The sequence below is a fragment of the Apteryx mantelli genome, chromosome 15 (assembly GCF_036417845.1).
Source record: "Apteryx mantelli isolate bAptMan1 chromosome 15, bAptMan1.hap1, whole genome shotgun sequence".
NCBI lineage: Eukaryota > Metazoa > Chordata > Aves > Apterygiformes > Apterygidae > Apteryx > Apteryx mantelli.
This window is the reverse complement of record NC_089992.1, coordinates 22,559,589-22,578,599: the sequence shown is the minus strand read 5'-3', so window position 1 is coordinate 22,578,599 and position 19,011 is coordinate 22,559,589. Positions and strand designations below refer to the sequence as shown.

Sequence of the window (19,011 nt, the reverse complement as noted above, 5' to 3'; positions counted from 1 at the left end):
AATAAGAGCCACAAAAATACCTCTGCATTTCTGGGCGAGGTTCAGTTTTCCTGACGTGAGGATGTCTCAGCTGCTCCCTGCTTCATCGCTGCCCTGCAGCTCTGAATCTGTGGTGGTCTTGCGCTGCCCTAGAAAGTGAAATGCATTTTTGCACTTCTGTTTGTTTGACACCAACTTAACAGGCCAGGCTGAGCCCTCCTGTGTGCGGTACCTGCTGAAATGAGCCGCATTATTCCTGTTTAAGCCAGGAGTGGTCTGGCCTTTGAAGCTGATAAACTCTCTGCACTGACTCAACCGTTTAGTGAATGAAGTATCGCGATCTGCGGCTGCAGCACCACGTTAGGGGCAGGGCTTGTCTGGCTGCACTTGTTCCTGTCACTGACTCACTTAGTGAATTTTAGTTACTTCGTGTCATTGCACTGCAGTGTTTGCATGTATAAATAGTGAAAAGTAATGTTGTTCACCTTGCAGAAAAAGCTTTGAGGTCGAGGGATAAAATGCACAACATTGACATGCTGCATTTACTGTTAATGCTTTCTTTAGAAACCTAATGCTATTCTGTACTTAACATCTCAGGTTATTGTTGCCTGGATTTTGCTGAGATTTTCTATCTCCAAGTAAGTCTTCCCAGTAGTCATTGCAAAGGAAGCAGGGCCAGCAGCGGGTGCATTCCTGTTCCTTAGCGGATAAGTGGGTTGTAATTGCAAGTAGGGAAGCTATGGAGCCCGGAGCACCATAGCAGCTTAAGAGATCAGGTGTGTGCCTGTCTGGATCTATTCGAAAAATGAGCAGCGTCTGGACATCTGAGCCAAAAGAAATTTTTTTTGTTATTTGTGTGCATTTTCATCAACTTCAATGGTCTCTGCTGCCCCCTACCAAGTTGTAGCAGTTAACTGCAATTGAAGCAATATCCTGAATGCATGAAGAATATGGGTTTTGATTGTTGTTATATTGAAAGAAGCCTTCAATTCTACTTTATTATTGGGTCATAATAGTGATCCTGTAGTTGAAACAATAAATGTAATTTTTTTTAAGGGAGAGGAAGATATTGGGAAAATCACTTTTAATTATGCAGCAATGAAGAAATGTGAAGAAATAGACACTTGCATCCAAGTGCTTCTGATTTCAAAGTATGAAAGAAGCACTATGTTAGAAGTCTTTTACTTCTACGTTAAGAAAAAGGCAGATTTCCTCCTGTCTGAAGGTGCGTGTTTCCCCTTTGTTAGAGCTGCAGACAGTGTCAAAGCATGTTACAAGAGCTGCTCCTCCTGCGACTGCCTGAGCCAACTGAAACCCATCTGCAGCTTATCAAACTGTTAAGTCAGCAGCTCTTCTGTTTCACAGACTGTCAAAAATCATGTTAGAGCATGTGGTTGTGTTTAAACCATTTGCATTAGGTGCTGAAGTGCAAACAATTTAAAATATGGATATATGTCTTGTGTGTTTTCTGTTTGTGTATAACTGTACACGTCTGCATTTCTATACACATCTGCATACATTTTATTTTTAAGTTAAATTGCTACAGTGGTACTTCTGGGATGTGCAATATATGCTCACACAGGGCTGTGACTATGCCCGATTTTTGCACCGTGATTGGCGTGTTGCTTTCTCGTTGTGTTACGCTGCCTGTAGTTAGCGTTCAGGTGTTCAGCACAGCACGATCCGGTCCAGAGGAAAATGGATCAGTATCAGCATCTCTGAGCAAATGGGAGTAAATACGGCCAGCAGCAGAACATAAAAATCTTGTCATATGGAATATGTGAAACAGATTGCTTTCTCATCATTTTACCTCAACCTTATTAGCAGAAAACGTTTAGCCTAAAAAGCCATAAAACGGTCGGTCTGTGACAGGATTCCAGAGCAAGAATATTTTGTGCAGTTTGTGGGAAATGATACCGGCCAGTTAAATCTTAAAAACCGCACACACGTGCACTAACCCTTTTGTTGAAATTGTTTGCTCAGAGATTTTACGTAATGCAGAAATATATTTTCCAAGAATTGGATATCAGTTAGTGCAACTCCTTTTATTTGGGCAGTAGTTGAAAGGAGAGAGCTAACCGGGTTGCCAAATTCTAGTCTGCTCATTCTTGCTCTTAATGATTTCAGGAGAATTATTTCTTAATGTGATTTTTCTGGTTACAGTATATGGACTTGTAAAGTGTTGAACCAACAAATCCTGGCAGAGTTCAGAAAACTAAAATGACATTTAACTCAGTGTGTGTGTGTGTATAAAACAAAGGCTGAAAGTTTGGGTAGATCTCCATCTGGCAGAGCTTATATCTGTTAGGTCATACAGAGAAAGCTTTTGGCACTGACTTCTTGGCAAAAAGCTTTGTCTGGAAACATGTTTAGTCGATGTATGAAATCTGATAGCTGTGGTAGCACGGCTGTGTCTGAAGATCCTCCAGTAGAGTTAGACTTCAGCCCCACCTGGCGTCGGAAGAGGATTGCTGTTTTAGAGAGCTCTCCCGCGGAGGACAGCACCGTGCCAGCACGCAGGGCAGTACGTGAGGAGACTGGCAAATTTATCCCAGTGTCAGATTTTCCTAATGCTTTATATTGCTTGCTACACTGATGAAAAGCTGTTGTACCCTTGGTGAATTCAGCAAAGCAGTCCCGCGGATGAGTTACTAACCACGGACCCTCTTTGAGAGCTGCTGCTTTGACTGAAAAGGTTTATTAGTATACTTCAAGTGTATCTATGCGATCAGCAAGTATATTTTCACACAAAGCCTGAAAGAATATCAAAGTATTGGTTGTCGATGCCCGTGTTTACAAATGTAGTGCTGAACACATGGAGATTCTTTCACCTCGGTAAAATCCGTCAGATAATTTTTGAACTATGCAGCAACGACAAAGAGACCAAACCTGTGGATTTGGCTGAGAAGGCTTAAAATCTTCAGGCATTAATTTATGAAACTCTCAAGTCCTGGATATTCCAAGGACTATAAAGTACAGCAGATACATGTTTGGTTTCTACTTGAGACTGATCGTTTCAGGAAATAGTAAGACTCACTTTGAAGTGGATTTTCAATTATCTGAGGGTAACATGTTTCTTGGGGTTTAGGTGGAATAGCTACACATGAAAGAACAGTAACTTTCTAGAAAGGTCACCCCAGCATTTTTTATCTAATAATAGATAGAATAGAATTAGGTAGATAGAATTTATCTAATAATAGAAAGAATAACAGTCCAGCCTGCCTCTTCAACCAAAGTATCTGTCCAGTAATAATTTAAGTTGAAGAAAAAGGTACTAAAATGGCAGAAGAGTTTGGAATTGCTTGAACGTATTTTCCCACTTAAGCTGAGCTCATTCACATTTGAAGCTAAAACAAATTATCTATAATGTATTTGAGAGACTAAAACATACTCTTGCTTCCCTGTCTCATATTTAAATGGTTATGTCTGTGGCAATATACACTAATCTTCGGCTTTAAATCCTCTTCCTAGCATTTGATTTATTGGGCAAAATTGCAGGTCAATGATCCTGAACTAGTAAGAGAATTATTCTCAATTCTCAGTCATTGCCATTTCTCTCTCTCTCTTTTTCAATTTCAGTAAAAAGAGCTAAGACATCAACAAAAGGCTGCTCAGTTATTCTGAGTCATTGTTAAGAGTGTAGTAAAAGTAGGAACAGTCAGAATATAAGCAAGTGTAATGGTTAACTTTTTCCTCATTCTTATCCTCATTCTCTCTCTTGTGTTTCAGAATGATGGCTGCTTGAACCAGGAGCCCTACTAAGGGAACAGTGGAAACATATGGATGAAGTTCTTACCATGCATTGAACAGCACAGCATCAAGCACAGAGCTCTGGGAAGATGTCTGCTTGCAACACTTTCACTGAGCACGTCTGGAAACCTGGTGAATGTAAGAACTGCTTCAAGCCTAAAAGCTTGCATCAGTTACCCCCAGTCTCTGAAAAGAAAAACCTCTCACATGGAAATCTGAAAACCAATGCAAACCAAAGTAACAGCCATCGTGGTAGAAATACAGGAAACTTCCGTCCACCTGTGGCAAAGAAACCCACTATAGCTGTGAAACCCACCATGATGGTGGTAGATGGGCAGGGTGTATGCGGTGAAATCAGTGCACCGGATCATTGTGAGAATAAATCAGTGCCCGCAGGGTGGAACCGAAACAAAGCTGTCTTGAACAAAAAACCACTGAACAATAATAATGAAGATGAAATTGAAGGTTATAGCCATGTTCATAGGCCTTATGGCAACAATGATGGTGTAGGTAAGATACCAAATAACAATAATAATGGACTGACAGAAGTGTTGAAGGAGATTGCAGGTTTGGATACCACACCTCAGCTAACTGGAAATGAAATGAACTCAAGAGAAACCTTCTTGGGAAGAATAAATAATTGCTATAAAAGATCATTGGAAAGAAAGATCCCTCCAAGCTGCATGATGGGTGGAATGAAGGATTCACACAGTAAGCATGTTATTCTGAGTGGAAGCACTGAAGTAATAAGTAATGAAGGTGGACGTTTCTGTTATCCAGAATTCTCTAGTGGAGATGAGAGTGAGGATGATGCATTTTTTGGCAGCATGCAAGAAGAGCATGAGAGCTGGGATGAAAGTGATGAAGAGTTGTTAGCAATGGAAATTCGTATGAGGGGCCAACCTCGCTTTGCTAACTTTAGAGCTAACACCCTGTCTCCTGTTCCGTTCTGTGTTGACAAAAAATGGAATACTGTGCCCCTTAGAAACAAGTCTCTTCAGCGGATCTGTGCAGTAGATTACGATGATAGTTACGATGAAATTTTAAATGGTTATGGGGAAGAGACGGTGATTCTTTATGGGCAGGAGAGCATGCAGAGCATGGTATCTTCTGATTCTACATCTCCTGATTCTTCTTTGACTGAAGAGTCTCGTTCTGGAACAACCAGCAGTTCCTCACAGAAGCTCTGTAATGGGGGATTATCTCCCAGTACTCCTCAGGATGTCAAACTGATTGAACCAGAATATGAAAGTCTTTGTGATAATCAGCAGGTGAAAGATGTGTCAAAAGTTTCTAGAAATGTTCCGAAAAGTCTAGAAACCCACAAGGCAGTCCTTGCTCTTCGACTGGAAGAGAAAGATGGCAAAATTGCTGTGCAGACTGATAAGCAAGAGAATAAAAGTTCTTCAGATGTTACTGGTCAAGCTGTAACTATAAATCTGGTGCCTGTGGAAGAGCAAGCCAAACCTTACAGGGTAGTGAATATGGAACAACCAGTTTGCAAGCCATATACCATAGTGGATGTATCAGCTGCCATGACCAATGAATGTAAGGAGAATCAGACTGAAACCTCAGAAACCAAAAACGCATCATCTAACTCAAATTCACCAGGAACTCCAGGCACACCTATTACATCCTCTGCAGCATCACCTGGACGAATAAATGCTAATCTGAAAAAATCCAGTGCAATCAGATATCAAGAAGTGTGGACTTCTAGTACTAGTCCAAGACAGAAGATACCTAAGGTGGAGTTAATTGCTAACAGCTCAGGACCTTCTGTTCCTCCTAGAAAGACAAGCCACAAATCAGCTCCTACTTCACCTACAGCTACAAACATTTCTTCAAAAACTATCCCAGTTAAATCTCCCAATTTATCTGAGATAAAATTCAACAGCTACAATAATGCTGGCATGCCACCTTTTCCTATTATAATTCATGATGAGCCCACTTATGCTAAGAGTTCCAAAAATGCTATTAAAGTTCCCATTGTAATTAATCCAAATGCATATGATAATCTGGCTATCTATAAAAGTTTTCTAGGGACCAGCGGAGAGCTATCCATCAAAGATAAAACTACTAGTGTAATAAGCCATACATATGAAGAAATAGAAACAGAAAGCAAAATGACTGAAGCTGCAGGAAACAAACACACTGAGTTTTCTCAAGCAAAGGGGGTGACTAATAGCACAGAATGCAGGCTGGGTTCTGTGGCTCAGAAGGTCCAAGAGTTTAACAGCTGTCTTGGTAAAGGTCAGATATCACCACAAAGAAGTCATAGTTCTGACCACGGCTCCCCACCAAGAATTCAAAAGACAACCCAAGAGCCTGCAGCAAAAATAGAAGTAATGCCGGAGGCTTCTGCTGGCAGCGGCAGCAGAGAGAATGCGAGCATGGTGCTTTCCCAGATCGTGGCTTCCATCCAGCCTCCGCATACTCCTCCAGAAACACCTCAGTCTGGACCCAAATCTTGTAGCGTAGAAGAACTGTATTCCTTACCTCCTGATGCAGACGCTACTAAAAACACCCTGGTACGACCCAAATCTCTGTTTACATCACAGTCTGAAGTAGAGTCACCCAAGACCATGGAAAACGCCGCCACTAAAGTGCAGAAAGATACAGTAGCGCAGCCAGTTGCCACCCATTCTCCAAAGCCAGTGAGAGGCATGCAAAATGCCACAAGTCCCAAAATGGAGCAAGCACCACCATTTCCTCCTCCACGGTCCACATCTTCACCCTATCATGCAAGTAACTTGTTGCAAAGACATTTCAGCAATTGGACCAAACCAAATAGTCCCACTAGGTCGACGGAGGCCGAGTCGATCCTTCATTCAGAAGGTCGGCGAGCTGCTGATGCAAAACCCAAACGCTGGATATCTTTTAAGAGCTTCTTCCGCCGCAGAAAGGCTGATGATGAGGAAGACAAAGAGAAAGAAAGAGAGAAAGGAAAGCTGGTGGGTCTTGATGGAACTGTTATACATATGCTCCCCCCTCCTCCAGTTCAACGTCATCATTGGTTCAGTGAGTCCAAATCAGACTCCAGTGAGAAGCCATCTATTGTTTTCATGTATAGATGTGAACCAGCACAAGCTGAACCAAAGGTTGACCGTCAAAACATGACTGGAGTAGAGTCTTCGATTGCAGATGCGCTAGCAAAAGACAAAGGAGAAACACAAGAAAACTCGCTGGAGAGCTCCGAGCAGAAAATAAAGAGCCATTCTTCACCATCTCAAATTCCCAAGAAAATCCCCAGGTAATCTTCTCATCTTTTTCATTCCTGTCATCTTTTTCATCCTCATTCAGTTGTGAAATGCCCTGTATATAATGCAGAAAAGGGAAGAAATTAAGGAGTTTTATTACATTAAATGTGAGATTTAAAAAATATATTTTAGATATCTTAAAGCATATTTTAAAAATCTTTGCATTATTTTGGTTATCAGCAAAGATCCCCTGCAAAATTTAACTAGGAACAATACCCAATATTTGGAGTTTGTGTTGCAGGTTCTTTAATATGTTGTGATAGCCAGGTTACATTGAATCAGATACGTTATCCTGGATTTCTAGCTTAAGAAAGTGTTCTTGTGTTATAGGAAAACTAAAGAATTCCTCTGCAAAAATAGAAAGCCACTATTTAATAGAAAAATAGAAATTGAACGAACAATGACTCATAAAATGTGGTGTGTTAACTTTATCTCGCATACCCGTGAATACAAAGTGTGCTAATTAAACTTCATGTTACAATGCAGCATCACTACAACTCTCCTAAAATGAGCTATGTAGAAAAGTGATAATAGTACATTATTTATAAAATAATCTCTCTCCATTTTACAAGGCCTTTACAGTGATGAATATTTTGTTCCATAACAGTATTGGATTCAGTAGAGCTGATTGCTGTTTCTGCCTGACAATTTCGTTCACTAATTTCATTTTTTAAACCATAATTTGCTGAAATCATTTTTGTTTTGATTTTTCTAGAATTATTTGGTCAATATATATTAATTTTACTCCTTTAAATCCATGGTAGTTTAACATTTTAGGTCTTGATTTAAAGGTCTATTTGTTCCCTTATCAATGGTACACATGCTTGGTTGTCTCTGAACGCTAGGAACAGTGTTTATTTCCAGCATGCCATTTTTTCAATGTACCGTTCAGTTTGTGAGGCTGTCGTGGCAGCGCATAACCGAAGGGAGTTGGAGACATTTGTTACACTCAGACCTGTGGGCGCAGTATGCATTTCGCTGAGTACTGACTACAGCTGTACATGTATTAGAAAATGTCTTCTGAGGCTGCTATAAGTAAGTAATTGTCCCAAATACAAGATAAGGGCGGTCTCCAGAAACTTAGCGTACTGTCTGTTTCTGCAGACTTGGATGAACGGTAATCTAAGATTCACGACTTTTATTTAAAAAATAATAATACTAAAATTCACATGAAAATGAATAGGGCAAAAAAGTCCCACTGCAAATTGCTGGTGTGAATTTCAGCAAGGCAAAGCACTTGCACAAGCTGTTGAAGTCAGTAAAACCCGTCAGCATCTGGCGGCTCGGCAAGTTGTATGGTAGCACAGTAGCGTGGGGCACGCGTGATGGCGAGAGCAGGATCCCTGTAGCTGCAGGGCGTATTCCGGTGGGAGGCTGCAGACGGTGGGGAGCATTCCCGGGCGGACTAGCTCTTGGGAAGAGCCTAGACTCTCCCTAGAGGAAATGGAGAGAAATAGGCAGCTTTAGAGAGCAAGTTAAGGAATCAGAGAAGTCTGGTCTCTCAGCAGTCCCTTTAGAGGAACCCCATTTTTCTGTTAACTCTAGGGCAACCTGGAGAAGCCAAGGCTGTGTTAGCGGTTTGCCGGCAGCAGCACCGCACACGTTGCCACCAGGAGGGTCTCCCGCGTCCCGTCTCGCTGCCTGGCGGTCCTCCTCCTCTGTGCCCCCTCTTGTGCTGGCGAGACCGTTTCTGTGGTCGCCCCTGGGGAGCCAGGCTGGGGACGTAACCCCAGAGAAGAAGAGCCACCACGTTATTTTTCAGCCAGATCAGCTCTCTGGTCTGGCAGGGAAGCAGTCAGGAAGGAATAGCAGCTTATCTCAGTGACGAAGGGCAGTAACTGGCTAATGGTCATGTTCATAGTTAGCATTTGTTCTTAGGCTACCCTAGAGATGGTGCTGTCACCCTGTTTTATTGTTTTGTGGTACCACTGGAATATCTTTTACCCTTACTATTGAAAGGAATTGTTATTCTCTCCTATCTTATTCCAGAAAGTATTTTTACTTTTCATTTTTCTGCAAGTTGTGGTAATATTGGCTAAAACCATATCTCTCAATTTTCACTGGTGAAGATTGGAATTGGAATTTTCAAAGTGTTAGAGCTGGAATTTCTTCTTTCTAACAATACTGTTCTATTCTTTCTACAAATTTTTAAGAGCATTCACTGAGTTATTGAGAAATATATAGTCAGAAGACTGGATGGTCGATATCCTTATCTTTCAGTTATTCTTTTTGATACATTGATGCAATTTGATGCCTTTAGTTGTTTGGGTTTTTTTTTTTTTAACTTAGTTTTGAATATTGTTAGGGAGACTGAAAGAAGCCTTAGATGCCAAAAATAATGTTAATTTTGTTTAAGGGTTTTGAATTTATTTTTTAATATTTCAGTAGGTGAGAATCGGGCTTGTTAACTTCCATTTTTGCACAAGAAGGAGACATAACAGATGATGCTAGACTTGTATTAACTCATCAGGTGTTAGTAAAAGTTTAATGTTAATTCGTGCCAAAATATGCGCATCAAAAGGATGTTTAAAATCTTCAGTTAAGCTTGCAGAAGCCTTAGAGGAAAACTGAAGACATGAAGATAGCAATCAGTGAACATGACACTTTTCTAAGGGAGAACACCAACAACTGTAAGCTCACTGAAAAACCAAACTGATGACCTGAAAAATCAGATAAGCTTAAGAAATGTCAGATTCCTGGGGGTCTTGAAAGCATATAAAATGAAGATAGAATATTTCCTTACTTTGCAGTGGATTACAAAGCTGGTAGAGATTGATAACTTTAAATACCTTCAACCCTGTTTTGTGGTTTTGTTATCCCTAGAAAGGTCAATTGATCCTTTATAAAAGCCCTTGCAAAATACGCGGTTCTTCAGGAAGCTGAAAATATCTGTGTCTATTACAGAGAAGAACCTAATGTTGTTTCATCCGTATGATAGTTTCTTTTGGTTTGGTGTCAGGATACATATATGGTGGTTCAAAAGGAGCTAGCAAATACTAAAGTAGGATCTGACTTTAATCTCTGAAAACCAAAATCAAATTTATTACAGTTAAAAATTTCACACTTTTGTAATCCTTTTCCAAGGAGTTTGGTTTGTTTTTCTTTAAAAAGAAAATGACAAACCAGAATTTATAATAACCAAGTTTTTATCAAGACTTTGTAGATGGAATAGTTTCTTTTTCTAAAAATCAGCAATTGCATCAGTCATATCAGTAATCAGAATGAAAATCTGTTTCCCAAAGCACCTGTAGTTCATTTTTCATGATGCACAAGTTATTCTCAGGCCAAAGCCAAAAACAGACCTCTAAAGAGATAAGATGACAACATTTCTGGCTGAAGCCACCGTAATTGCTGGGGGTGGTGTGGCACACCTCAAAACCCACGCAAAAGTGAAAAAAATGAAGTCTTTATATTCTTCAAGGGCTTTGTTATCTAGTGGATCAGACTGCACCTACTGAAGTTTCACGGAATAAGGACTTCTCTTCTCCTTCACTGAGCGATCACTGCTGAAGCCCCGTAGCAGCTGTTCGGATTGAGACATGTTCCCTAAAAGGAATTTACAGGACAGCTTTCTGAGTCTTCCTTTCCTTCCTTCCTAAACTACATCAGAGTTGAATTAGGAATCTCCTCCAGTGTTGTTTTTAGATGGTAGTGCCTGTGAAATCAAGGTACAACTGATCTGTGCACGGTCATTTCAATTTCAGTTGCATTTTAAACTAAATTGTTCCCTTTCATAGCTACAAATCACTCATAAATTTCCTTTATAGGATCCTTGGGCCAGACTTGGATGAGCAAAAGATAAAACTGTATCTGTTTACTGAAATACTTCCTTCAAGTAGTGAGGTCTGTATATTCATTCCGTTCTGGTTTAGATAAGAAACCATTTCTTCATAGCTAAAGTTGGGATTAGGAATCTAATTCCTAAAATGGGCATTATGTTAACTCTTTGCCAGAAGGATTGGAAGCTGAGCTAGTAACGGAGAGGTAGGAGTTCCCTGGTCCCAGGGCTACAGCAGAGCACTATCCCCGTGTTGTATTGGGCTTCTGAAAGGAATGAAATGCTTATTCTGTCTATTTATGTATATGTTTTAAAGATTGGTTTAGAAGTTTGGGGGTCTCTTTTAAAAAAAAAAAAAAAGTCTGTTTCTCCATTGTAGTTACATAGTACATCAGCAAAAAATTTGGAATAAGGCTGTTTGTCATGAAAATACCCCGAACGCTGAGCACTTTAACAGGTTCCATTCTCACCTGAGTACCTAGGTATCAAGATGTTTAGAAATGTCTTGTTATCATTCAAAAGTTACCCCAGTGCTAGACTCCTGTATTGTACAAAGAGTTCACCTTCAGTAACTTCCCAGCCAGATTGCCACTCTTAAAATTAACATATACGTCAGCAACAGCTGGGAATCTTTTAGAAAACTGGCCAAAGACCTGCACAGTTCCTCCCTGCCCGGGAGGGATTTCAGTGGTATCAGTGATCCTCAAATGCTTTTTGCGGTTCTGATTGCCTTGAGGTCACTCAAGACTGTTCACACTGTTTGCTTTAAATTACACTAAGCCAAATGTGATTTTAAGAATCTGAGTCAGGAATCTAATTTCCATATATAGGCAATGGAGAAAGACAACTCCAGTGAGGTGATTTAGAGCACCAGAACTGAAAAAGATCGTATCCAGAGACAAGCAGGAAGAATCAGCACGACTGTTTTTTTTCATTATCGTTGACTCAGATCCTGCAGATCCCATAGCTATTTCAGAAAGCAAGAGAAGAGAGCAAAATATTTTTAAATCGCTGTAAGGCTCTATTTAAAACAAAGTCCTTCTTCCCAGTTTAAAGGCTCTCTTCTCTTGGTCTTAAGAGCATTAGCCACCTATCTTGCCATTTCACCTATGAAAAACTTCTGTGAGATTTCTCTCAAGAACACCTATATACTAACAGAAAACAGAAATTTTGCATGTTCAGTATGCAAACGTAGGTAAGCTTTTGTGTGAAGAGGATTTGTAGACACTGAGAACTGTTAAAGAGCAAATTAGAAGGGATTTTATCATTCCTTATTTCATAAATGCAGGTAAGAAATAGTAAATCTAGTCATGTTGTTCTTATGGCCTCTACTACAGTCTGTAAAATGGGAAGACTGAAAACTTAGAATGGATAAAAGAAAACTTTTTTATGAAATGTGCAGTTAATCTGTGGAACTCACTGCCACTAAGTATCACTGACGCTAAAGAGCTTAGTAGGATGTCTTTACCGGATTATCCAATGTATTCCCTTTATCCGTGCAAACATCGTATTATACAAGGTTAAGAAAAAAATAGAAGGAATATAAATTCTCTTGCTTCAGGAATAAGTCAACTTCCAAGTAAGAAGAATTAGAAATAAACTTTCCGTATGGCTTAGTTATTTCAGACTGTCAGTTGGCAGTGAATTGAAAGTGAAAGTTTCTTTCACCTTCCTCTTAAGTGACTATTTCTGACTAATGCCAGTGATGGGCACCTGAAGTGCATGAGCCACCAGGCTGAACGTCCTTTACCCGTGACGTACTCAGAGTTACACCTGAGCACTGACCTCCTCTGCTCAGTGCTTTGCAGAAGTGAAGTTGTCCTGGGCTCTGAGCAGAAGTTCCTGTACGAGGTGGCCTTTGCCCGCCCTCAAGGCATTGACCTCTCTGCGTTTTTCCTCAAGCATTATTCAGTGAAGTTAGGCTTTAAAGTTAGCTTAAAACTGTAGGCCCCCAGGGGGTCTCAAAGGGATCTCTTTGAAACTAAATACATCTGAAAGCTCCACAAACTTTCTGTGCAAGACAGTCTTCTTCCTTGCCAGGCTCTCTCATCTCAAACCACGTGTAGAAATGTTGCCTATTGCTTTGCAGGTGTCCACTCGGAGAGGTATCAGAGCCTCAGCTAGGTCTAAGGCCACGTCAATTTTTTTTCCATTTCTGCCCTTTGGGGTTTGGTCTGCTGCCTCACAGTGACCTGTGCTCCCTCAGCTCCACCACTAGATCTGACCCTAATTCAGGAATGCACTCTCAAAATCACTTTTTACAAGTATTCCTTATTCTTCACTCCTTCATATTCATCTCTGTCTCTTGATCGCTCTACTTGGGAAGGCATGTTCCCAAAGGGGACCGACAGGTCACACCGCAACGGTGACCCCCTTGTCCTCACCCACTGCGGGGTCTGCTTGCTCCGAGTTCTCATCTCAAACTGTTCCCAGAAGAGCTGAGGCAAGTTAGGCCCCATCACCTGCGTCTGTCCTCCAAGGCAGGCTGAGGGTGGGCGCAGGGGCACTGTTTGTCCCAGCAGAAAGCTGTTCTCACGCAGTTCTGCACTTGTGCCCGAGTGAATCACAAGTATAGGCGTTCAGAGGGGTGTTATCTGAAGGACAGTTATTTTTATGGCAAGCATTTTTGCTTTGCGCAATCTCAGCTTCTCAGGAAAACAAACGTGATCTCCGTGTGTGTCTGGCCGCTCCCTCCGTTAACGGGGTAGTTGTTGAGTTTCAGCCGTAGGCGCCGGGGGAGCGGAGCTCTCTAAGGGAACGCGTTTCCTATGGAGCTGGTGAAGGCAGGCCGGGACAGCGGAGAGCGCCCCGCCGAGGGGAAGGCTAAATATGTGCTCCCGTGCAAGGCATCAAGGAATCCACCCTGGCAAGATATCTGGAAATATCCCAAATAAGGGAATAGCTTTAGGTGTCACTTGCAGTCAACAAGAAGACACAAATTTATACAAAACCAGGCTTTGATAGTCCTAATCCCAAAGAACTGCTTCTTTATCAGCTGCTCTGCTTCTCCAGAGAACTGGTAGATTTTTAACTGTTTAGACTGTCACGTGGAGCAAAAGCAATTGTGAATTTGATTCTTGAAGGTTAATGAGTGACGAAGACGTTTTCCCCAGTGTTGTCGGTGACGCTTATGGGTTGGCCTCTGGCTCGTGGAGTCGGTGCCTTGCATTACGTGTGTGTCAGCTCTCAGATCTCCCCCGCTTTACTATTAAGTGACAGGGAAGCGTTTCCTCTCGCGGCCTGACGTCTCCTTGCTGCCATTTCAAATGCGTTAGTCTCGGATACTAAAAGTGCTTGGAACACACGTTCGAGACGTTCAGTTACTTTTAATGTTACATCCAAGTTCTTTAAAGTGCCCTTGCAATGTGAACCTGCTCCTCCGCAACTGCAGAACGTGACTGGGACCGTAGTTGCCATACCGAAATAGCGATGCAGCAGACAGCGAGCTGCTTTGCGCCCGCGGAGGCGGTGGAAGAGTTAAGCAGGCAGGGCTAGCGCCGGCCGGCCGGGCGCAGGCGAGGCCCGCGGGGCGGCCGCTAAGGTAAACACCAAGGTGCAGGAGGGGGAGCGCTGCGTGCAGAGTCCGGCCGCGTCGCTCACAGCTTGCACAACTTGTAGCGCCTCCGAACACGGCGGAATCGGTGGCTCGCCCGAGGTTCAAGACATGATTAAAAGACTCAAGAAGGCCCTGAAAGAATTTCCTTTAATGGGGAATTGTGTGAGCGAGTACAGTGGGTGAGTTGGTTTTTTTTTTTCCCTTTCTTCCCTTCGAGCTGTTGGTTTACTTTGTTTGGCAAAATGCTTCTGAGCTTAGGTTTAGTGAATGTGCTTGCATGCGTCTGGCGTGGAGAATGAGTCTGTTCTGCGCTTCCCCAAGCAACGCTGAAATTACGGGAGATGCGAGAACTCCTGCGATGTGGCAATGTCAGAACTGTAAAGCTTTTAGAAACCTTTTCTTTTGAAAAGAAAACATACTTGCTGAGGAATGCAGGTATGTATACGATTTACAGCAACTACAAGTCTTTATGATAATTTCTTATTGCCTTAAGAGCCTTTTTTACTGCTTAGTTTTGCTGTTTGCTGTACTCGGCCGTTACCTCAGGTTAACTCTTTAACGCGGGTATGTTTATGGCCCAGGGAGCGCTCTGCACACCATCCCTGTGCATGGTACTAAAAACGAACACGCGTTTTTCTGCTGACTGAAGGTTGCAGCGTTGTGAACTTTGCCATTTTGTCTCCCTCTTCCACTAACAAGTTCTCATGGGTTTTGTCTGCACCAGCCTGCAGTTAAAATCCATGGGCCTGACGGGAGCAGCATGTGCACACTGTACGTGGGGCCTGCGGTATGCAAAGCAGTGGCATGTCTTAATTGGAGTTTGGCATTGCTAGAAGATTGTGTATCATGCTTTTCAGTAACTCTGTTTGGGGTTAGCATAGAAAGACGTATGCCTATAATTTATGGTAAGTCTGAGGATATAATCTCTCTTTCCACTATGAAGATTTGTATCATGGAAACTCACCTGCTCTGCCTATTTAGAAATGCATCATTATTATTTTTTTCTGTTTATCAGAAGTTAAATTTTAAATTTTAACCATAAAAATTAAACACCTGTACAGATATATGATGTGATCATCTATTGAAGGCAGTGCCTTCCCCCTATCCTATATGGGGGAGTATGTGTGTTTAAAATTCTTCCTGCCTACTGGATCAGGCTGAAATATTGAGAACTAGTGATTAGGATATATGCTCTCGAGGTCTGGCCTATAATGAGTATTTGTTTCTGTGAGTGAGAGAGCATAAGGGCACAGAAATATTTTTGGTCTGTCTTTAGCATGTGGCATGATTATTGATAATTGCTGCTATGTTTTCAATAGAACAGGGGGGTTTTAATAAATCTGGATATTTTACTCTTTTATTTGATATATTATGCATAATTTTTAAATCATACTACAGTAAATACATCCACAGAAAGTGATTGACTGGATGATTTTCACAGCTTTGTGCTATTAATCATCACAATTTGATTAAACCTTCATAGTTAAGAGCAAGCATAGAAAAATGTGTTCATGGCCTAATGTGTAAATGGCCTAATGCATTAGCAGTTGGATTTTAATCCTGGAATATTTTATATGGGAAATAGGATACTGGGCTAGGTGGACTACTGGTCTGTCTCCCAAAGCGTCCGTTCCCATCCTAATATAGGAAAATTTATCAATAAAGCTTTATGCATTTATTAAGATGTACAGCCCCCTCACTATACTCAGGTACCTTTGATTAAAGCAAACTCATTCTGGCTGGTAAAAGCACGTTAACCTCTGCTGCCGTCCTGCGAGTCCTACACACGTCGTTGCACAGAATCGGGCCGGCATACGCGTATGTGTGCTGATTTTGGCCAGCTGCGAAACATTTTATTGCCCCTTTTGCACAAAAGGTGTGAACTGTTGTTACTCTTTGAGGCAAAAGCTATTTCATCTTAGTAAGGAAAATAAATATTTTAGAAAGCTATTGTTTAGAAAAAAAAAGGGGGGGGGGGGAAGGAGCTTAGCTCTCTACTAGTCCATTCCCTTTACTGAAGATATGTTATTCCTAATCCGATATTTTGCCAGTAAGCTCGAGCACCCTGCCATGGTCTCCAGACGATCTCATTTTGTGTGTTTCAGTCAAGTGCCCGATGAGACGACAGTGGAGGATTTGTCCCCTCGCGTCCCCAGAGCCGTGTTCGTGAAGCAGGACAATGGTGGCAGCGCCTCCGTCATACCGGTGTCGTCTGTCCGTGCCCCACACGGGGAGGAGGACAAGGAAGAAGCTTCGGGTTCTCCTGATGTAAATCCTTGCAGTGCTACATACAGCAATTTAGGTAAGTGTGTCCTTGTGGAGGAAAATTGAAATTGGAGCATATTTTGGATACCTTTCTCAGGCTGTGAAGGACCTTGTCCTTTGGACAGCTCAACACACTTTCATCAAGTGTGAACATTTGTTCCTAAAGACAAACTTTTTAATATCCATTTATAGAACATAAAATTCTGTTGTCTCATTCTCAAAGCATATTGTTTTTATATGTTTAAAGGAATTTTTATCAAAGAAGAGATTTAAAATACAGAGTAAATTATCACATATTTTTAGAAGCAAGAATTAGATTTCAGTATTTTTCTGAACTCCAGCAAGAAATAGGGCTTATTTTGTAATATCAATAATAATTTTTAAAATATTTGTAGTCATCTTTTGTTGACCTCTTTTTTATCCTAATTTGGGAGTTTACTTTTGCTCCTTCAGACAAGTTTAAAATATGAATGTCCTGAAGTCAGTTCAACTATCACTGAATTCCTCTCTCTCATTAGAAAGTTAGAGCTGTATGCAGGGTTTCCTTGGAAGACAAATGAGCAAGACAAAAAAAGCATCTCCCAATAAGTAATATCAATGTTATCAGTGTAATTTTCTAAAGCATTTTGATCTGAAGTACTGGGAATTTAGGAATACTTACACCCAGATTTTCTAGAACAAAAAAATCTATTTCACTTATTTAATTTCAAGAATACATGAATACCCCTTTTTCAGTAAGGCTCCAATCCTGTAAGCACACCAGCATGTGTAGCATTTGGACAAGAATAAAATGACTGCATTGGGATGGCTCCTGAGTAAGAGTTAGACATGTCCATATGTGTTCAAGGGCTCAAGGATGAAATTTTTAAACCCTCTGGTGCATACATTCCATAGACATTTAGTGATGTTGTTGCATATTTTTGCTTTAATGTGAATTAGTGGCTGACTCATTAGTGTGTTCTGCTAATGAAACATTAATGAGCTATTGTTTACAAAGCACAAAGAGGAAAGCATCCTACCCAAGAGTGATGTTAACATCTACCAAGACATTCCAATGGCCAGAAGGACGGCTAAAATTCCAGGCAGTAGATCTTGCTCCATTAAAACTCTCTATAGCATGGTTAGTCCATGTTTTACCCGTGTCCTCTAACTAGACTGACATATAGAAAGATGAAGCTAAGGTATCACTTAACATATGAAATATCGCTTATTCCTCATGGTCACAGAATCACAGAATGGCTGAAGTTAGAAGGGACCATTAGAGAACGTGTAGTTCAACTCTCCTGCTCAAGTAGGGTCACCTAGAGCTGGTAGCCCAGCACCCTGTCCAGATGGATTTTGAATATCTCCAAGGATGGAGACCCCACCACCTCTCTGGGCAACCTGTTCCAGTGCTCTGTCACCCTCACAGGAAAGAAGTTTTTACTCATGTACAGATGAAACTTCCTGGGTTTCAGTTTGTGCCTGTTGCCTCTTGTCCTATTGCTGGGCGCCACTGAAAAGAGTCTGGCTCCATCCTCTTTACACCCTCCTTTCAGATATTTCAATGCCTTGATAAGATTTCCCCCCTCAGTCTTCCCTTCTCCAGGCTGAACAGTCCCAACTCTCTCAGCCTTTCCTCATGTGACAGATGCTCCAGTCCCTTAATCAGCTTAGGAGCCCTTTGCTGGACTCGCTCCAGCAGGTCCATGTCTCTCTTGTACTGGGGAGCCCAGCACTGGACACAGCACTCCAGATGTGGCCTCTCCAGGGCTGAGTAGAGGAGAAGGATCTTCTCCCTTGACCTGCCGGCAATGCTCTGCCTAATGCAGCCCAGGATACCATGGGCCACCTTTGCCCCAAGGGCACATTGCTGGCTCATGTTCAGCTTGGTATCCACCAGGACCCCCAGGTCCTTCTCTGCAGAGCTGCTCTCCAGCAGGTCAGCCCCCAGCCGGTACTTGGTGCATGGGGTTATTCCTCCCCGCGTGCAGGACTCTGCACTTCCCTTTGTTGAACTTCATAAATTCATTCAACAGATTGAGCACAACAGCTACAAAACAGCATACGGCCAAGGCACTACTTGCATTTCATATTCTAAGAAATGATATTGTAAATCTGCTGTTTAAATCTTTACAGATTATATCTCAGGTTTCTTATGCAAGATACTACATCTGATGGCAGCTGCTTCAGCGTATAGAGTTAGATGTGCTTCTGGTTGTAGACATTTGTCCTTCCTTTAGGGAAGGATGCTTTAGCATTTTGTGACATGCTTAACATGTAGTAGTAAACTCATGGGAAATGTAGTAATAAAATATCACGCCCATCAATCATTACTTTTGTCAATATTCTTGCTGTGTGTGAATAGTCCTTCGTAAAACCATATAAAATTAAACCTCTTAGCACTTTATTCAGAATCTTTTCCTCATCCTTGGGTTCCTTTCAGA

At 41.6% G+C, this 19,011-nt stretch overlaps 1 protein-coding gene across 1 annotated transcript in view; it reads left to right on the top strand.

Annotated features, from left to right (window-relative positions):
* Window positions 1-3,742: 3,742 nt before the first annotated feature.
* The window catches only part of PEAK1 (pseudopodium enriched atypical kinase 1), a 42,346-nt gene continuing 27,077 nt past the window's right edge, over window positions 3,743-19,011 (top strand). Inside the window, exons 1-2 of the mRNA XM_013957177.2 lie at window positions 3,743-6,979; window positions 16,426-16,622. Of these exons, the coding sequence (XP_013812631.1) occupies window positions 3,819-6,979; window positions 16,426-16,622 (3,358 nt within the window). The 5' untranslated portion in view covers window positions 3,743-3,818. The remainder of the gene's footprint in view (window positions 6,980-16,425; window positions 16,623-19,011) is intronic.